This window comes from Cucurbita moschata, unplaced genomic scaffold, assembly GCF_002738365.1.
Source record: "Cucurbita moschata cultivar Rifu unplaced genomic scaffold, Cmos_1.0 Cmo_Scf00004, whole genome shotgun sequence".
Lineage (NCBI taxonomy): Eukaryota > Viridiplantae > Streptophyta > Magnoliopsida > Cucurbitales > Cucurbitaceae > Cucurbita > Cucurbita moschata.
Genome location: NW_019268520.1, coordinates 3,846,634 through 3,852,696, shown reverse-complemented (window position 1 = coordinate 3,852,696; position 6,063 = coordinate 3,846,634). Strand labels below are relative to the sequence as shown.

General features: G+C 35.6%; 1 protein-coding gene across 1 annotated transcript; it reads right to left on the bottom strand.

Annotated features, from left to right (window-relative positions):
• Positions 1-314: 314 nt before the first annotated feature.
• LOC111442391 (bidirectional sugar transporter SWEET7b-like) lies at positions 315-1,359 on the bottom strand. The gene is made up of 5 exons (XM_023079782.1): positions 1,280-1,359; positions 982-1,198; positions 733-894; positions 540-659; positions 315-470 (listed from the first exon to the last, which is right to left on the bottom strand). Exons 1-5 carry the CDS (start codon positions 1,357-1,359, stop codon positions 405-407), a joined length of 645 nt encoding a protein of 214 aa, XP_022935550.1. The 3' UTR covers positions 315-404.
• Positions 1,360-6,063: the final 4,704 nt, after the last annotated feature.

Below are 6,063 nucleotides of genomic sequence, written 5' to 3'. Positions count from 1 at the left end.
AAAAGCCAAAAAAAAAAAAAAAAAAAACACAATTCATTTAATAACTTAAAGTTCAAACATTTCAAACCCTAAATCTTTTCCTTTTGGGTCGCCCAGAATTACAACAGGGAAATAATAGAGCTAAAAGGAAAAACCTGCTAAACGGCGTCGGATCCAAAGTGGATGAGAAAAATCAAGCCGACCCACCGGACCCAATTCCGCCTCCAATATATATAGAAATACAACCGTAATTATAGGAATCTAAGAAAACAAGTTCGAATTGAAGAACACTCTCACAATTGGATCTAAAAATACAAAAAAAAAAAAAAAAAAATTTGTTAACAACACATTTCATATCAATAAACTGTATCTGCTCCATCCACGGGTATGTTCTCTGCCTTCTCCTCGTCAAGTTTTGAAGCAATTTAGCAGTAGTAAGCATAAACAAGGAGTTGAAGAAGGCCTGAGATCACTCCAACACCATTGTTTATCTGCAAAATTCAATTCATATCATATCCATATATTTATTTATAAACATTTGTGGACACAATTATAGGTACCAGGCTGTAGATATCATGTTTGAGAATGGCATAAGCTGTCCAAACACACGCATTGAGGAAGCTTGTGAATGAAACAGCCAAGGACATATGCTTCACACTCTTTGTTCTTATCATCTCCATCTATAATCAAATCAATGAAGATATTATTAATTCTTAATTTGGATGATGATATGTTATTAACAAAATCACTTACCACGCCGGTGAGAGAAGAAATGTTGATCACCATATTGAAAATATTACAAATAATTCCGATCACCAGCGATCTAGTTTTGGTTTCATGCAAAACAAGCATTGTAATAGCAACAATGATGGCCATAAACATGAGCTCCATCACAACCCAAATACCCAATTTCTTCTGAAATCATAAGATGAACACCAATTATATTATGGTGGTTAGTATGAATATGACAAGAAAAAGAAGTAATTAATGAAAGAGAAATACCCGTTGTTTGTGACGGGCAAAATTGAAGAAGATGGCTAAATAAAGGAGTTGAAGAAGCAAGCCAATAACATTGACGGGGAGGAGCAGAATGTGGTCGGGGTGAATAAAGGGCATTCTATAGAACACCCAAAGCATGGAGTTTAGAAGGGTTGCAAGGTAAAGATGTAATTGGAAGCCCTCCACCGAGTTGGTGTTTATGATTTTGTAAAAGGTTGGCCTGAATTAGAGAAATGTAAACAATAATATTATTGTGTATGGTTAAGGGTAAGAAACAAAGAAGGAACAAGAGATAGCTTACAGTGGAGAGAAGAAAAGGGTGAAGGAGATGAGATTGCCGAGTATGGCAACCATATTCTGAGCAACAGTGGCACTCACCATGTTGAGGGAGGGAGTAGAAATTGAAGAACAAGGGAAAATAATTGGTATAAGGGGAAGCAATGAGAAGGCAAGGGTAAGAAGAAGGGGAAAGCATATCTTAATAAAGTTTGAAGAAGAGGGAAAACACAAAAACTGCATACCAAAGAGATAGAGACAGAAGGAGAAGCAGGTGAAGAAAGAAGGAGAAAAAAAAAAACTAAAGAATGTGAAGACGTAGCGATTAAAGCTACAAAAGACATTTTTTGTCGGGATATAATTATTTTATTAACAAACTAATATAAAAATGTAGGTTTTATTCCAGAAAAAAAGGGGAAAAAAAAAAAGAGTAAACACCTACTCATTTCCTCAGTAACTTTTCTGCAAACATTTTCACAAGAGAAACTTATAAAGAATATATATATATATATATATATATATATATATATATATATATTTAATTAACCGTTATTTTAATTCAATCTAATTTAATTTTCAATAACTCGAACAAGTTCATTTAATCTATAAATTTTTTCATTTCTCCAAATCACATGAATTAAGTTGATCTATTTTTTTATTTTTTTTATACTCTCAATTTTAAAATACTATTTTTTCTTTCTTTTTTTCACTCAACTTTCCTCCAAAATATTTTTTTTTTCCTCTATATTTTGTTTTGTGTCTTAATATTTTTTTTCCCCTTCTATTTCTATAACACCTCGAGCCCACGCTCGATCCTTGTGACTAGCACCTTCTTAACTGAGTTTCTAGATTTTATTGGAGGACGATTTTCATATCAGTGCAGGAGAAAGAAACTCGGGAGATGAAAAAATTAAAAAAAAATAGTAATGTAATTGAAATTTGGGTCAAAGTCAACGGGGGCAAAAAGGTAATTTTGCGCCACACATACCGACATGGAAAAAAGGAAAAGGAAAATAAAAGAAAAAAAAATTAGAGAGAGAAAGAGAAATGAACAAGTTCGGTTTTTTTAAGAAGAGGAAGGAGGAGGAGAAACGCCTCAAACCCAAACTCAAGCACCCTCAATCTTACGTCTCATACTAGAACTACTTAGAATATCAAGAGGAGTGGTCTGAGCGTTGGATCGTTCGTTTCCCGGCAAGAAACAAGCAAGAACACGAGATAAATCCGTGACCTCTCCTGTTTCAAGATTTCACGATAGACTCGGAGTTTTAAATGATTTAGACCTTAATAATCTAGTTGCAACACTTTAGATGAGGAGTCCTACAAGTTTTAAGAGGAAACTCGGCCAAAAATCACGTTGAAAAACAAAATCTAGAAACCATTTTACTATGGTAAGAAACTGAATTTTTCTCGGTTTTCAACTTCATTTATTAAAGAGTATAAAAAAAATACAGTAAAAATATATTTGGATAGGTGGACTTGTGACCCGGATCTCGCAGATATTTCGATTCCAGCGAATGATGATGCAATTCTTGTCGATTACCTTTAATTCGAGTTAAGATTTGGAAGATAGAAAAATCTAAAATAAATATGTTTATATAGAATTTGACGGGAATCTGGAAAATCGCAGAGATGAGAGGAAGGGACGCGTGTCAGGAATGGAGAGGGCCACGAGTCGCGGAGAAAACGGGACACGTATCAGGCGTGGAATAGCGGAGGAAAAATTACGAAAAATACTGCGTCAGGTAGGGTTTGAAGACCAGCGCCCGCTACCAGATCCGTGAACCTGCGCGCAACCCGAACCCGTGTCCCGCATTTGCCACACGTCAGCGTGGGAAAATTCGTAGGAACCCGCGTGCGTCCAGATTTGAACGCACGCCCTGCCTCTCAGTCAACCATTCATCCCTCGCCACGTGGCGACACATCAGCGCGCGACTCCATCCCCTCAGCACGTCCGTATGCGCGTGTGGGAATCCCTCCGGCGCGTGGGCGCGTGAAATAGCATGTGAGAGTATTTTTATCCCGATTTAACTTCGGTTCGACTATTTTTCCCGATTTTGATACTGATCTTCTAAGTCTAACTTGACTTAGGACCTATTAATGAAGTTTCAAGAGTTTTGGAGCTCTTAATTAGCCAAAAAAAAAAAAAAAAAAAAAGCTTTGAAGAGCATGCTTCATCCTTACAAGTAACCATATGGATTTAGGAAGTAATACTTGCAGGGTGTGCTTGGTTTTGCATGCATGCTAGAACAAATTATCCCTAGGTGGCCAGATCTAATGATCCTCTATATTTATGAAGTCAAATATATATTTGTTGAACTTACTGCCTTTATGAGATTTCGTACTGAATGTTTGTATGCTTGCTGGACTATCTTTCTACTACTGCTTTTATCTGTTCATACTGTGTTGGTGGACTGGAGGATTTGTGTATCTGCGCTCTGGGTGTTGATGGGTCATATCGCCCCGTTGAGCTTGTATGGTTGTATGTGTTGTTAATCATACATAAACTCCTCTTGAATGATTGTGTGAACTTATGACATGCTTGATAAGCTATAGTGTCGTGATATGCCGAGAGTGAACTCTTGTAGGGATTGAACTTAAGATATAATTGTTAAGTTGCAGTGTTGTGATATGCCTAGGGTGAACTCCTGTAGGGATTTAGCTGGGATAAGTTAGGGGACCCTCCTGATGTTACAATCTAAGGTGTCATGAGCGACGCTTAGAGGGAGAGACCCTTAACCCTTGTCTGTTATGGGCTTGGAAGTTTTGATTGAGTGAATCTGGAAGCTAGGGTCCCTAACTCAATAGTTTTAACTACCCTTGAGATATAGAGAACCACATTAGGCCCCCGAATAGAGATGACCTCTTAGCCGACAATATCTGGTATAGCGTTTGAGTATGCTCTGCTTCCCTTCTTACTTCGGTGTGGTACCGTTGAGCTAGGCGAGACGCCAGTTAGGGAGATGTTACCCTTCCCTTCCTACTCCGGTGTGGTACTGTTGAGCTAGGCGAGACGCCAGTTAGGGAGATGTTACTCTTCCCTTCCTACTTCAGTGTGGTACCGTTGAGCTAGGCGAGACGCCAATTAGGGACGTGTTACTCTTCCCTTCCTACTCTGGTGTGGTACTGTTGAGCTTGATGAGACGCCTGTTAGGGAAGTGTTACTCAGTGGTAGATCGACTACTCTGCATGGGGATCTGTCTCATGATAAGATGTTGATCATGCGAGTGGGTCAAGGTCGCCTGCATGATGGGTTCGTCCTGTGGAAGGACATTGACCATGCAGTGATTAATTCTAATTGGGTTGTACAAGTGATACATGTAGTTATGAGGGAGCACTTCATCCTCAAACGTTGAATATCGCTTTAAAAGTTAAGTTCTTCCGCCCTCAATTGTGTACTGAGAGTATTGATACTCTAGGGTCTAGAGTATAGTTAGTGGTTCTCTCCTTAACTTTGCAATTAAGAGCAAGTAAGTTGCTTACTGAGTATATTTTTATACTCACCCTCTTTCCCCTTCTTTTTTTTTTCAAGTACCGGTCGAAGTGGAGAGGTGTTCGAGAGCTGCACTGTCACAGAGGGGTGTCGTTTTGGAGCGTCAATACCTTATCGGTCTTATAGAATCTTTTGCATTTTTCTTTCATAATTATATTTCACATTTGTAATATTTGACTTTAATTTTGTATTTAATTTGGGTGTCATTGACTCCTTTTTCTTGATTTAAATTTTGTTAGATTTTCGTCACCTATTTTATATTCTTTTAAATTTTACTTATTTTCAATTTCATTCTGTTAGTCACGATTCGGTCTTTCGAAGCCTCGAAAATCAGATCGTGACAATTTCATACTTATAATTCTTTTTCTTGGACCTGTGGGGACTTGACTTTCATTCTAATTGGATTCATTCTTAGAAACCTAAGATAAAAATATATAAAATATATAAATTTCAATTGAAAATTACAGTCATTTCAGTCCATTAAACTAATATATATATACTACAAATCAAATAATTGAAAAACTAAAAGCAAAAATGTTAAGAAGGAAAATTTAATTGGATGAGATCTCAATTTATTCATGTACTCTTTCTTTACTCAGATACATATATTTATTAGTCTCCGTCTTCATTCATCTTTGAACCACATCAAAGATTTACCACATCAAAGATTTACCACATGGATGTTATTTTTGAGTTTATTAAATATAAATTTTAAATTAATATTTAAGAAAATTTAAAAATTAAACTAACATAAACATCCAAATTGATAATTTGATTAAATTTTATGGTTTAATTTTTTATGAAAAAAGAAAAAGAAAAAAACAAATAGTGGGTAGAATCAAATAAAGGAAATATTTGTTATTTAACAAGGCTGAAGGCAGTACCCCCAATATTGTGGCGCGTACTTGGCCTCCACTTTTTCGGTTGGCAGCCGCAATCCCAAAAAAAAGAAAAAAACAACTGATTGGTTCAGTTTGAGTTATACTTTAATATTTGTTATTTAACTCCAAATCCCTACAGGGTTAGGTGGGTCAGCTTTTACTGCTCAATCCAATCAAATTAAATTCTAATTAGTCAAAATATATTTAATAATTTCAGTTAATAAAAGTAAACTAACCCATCATAATTATCTACAGCAAACTAATATAATAAAATTATTATTAAAATAAAAAATATTATTTATTTATATGGAATTCTGATAATATTGTTATGTAATACTAATATAGAGTTTTTTGATTTCCAAATATCTTATCTTCACATTATATTCTAACGAGATTAACAAAAAAAAAAAAAAAAAAAAAAAAAAAAAAAAAAAA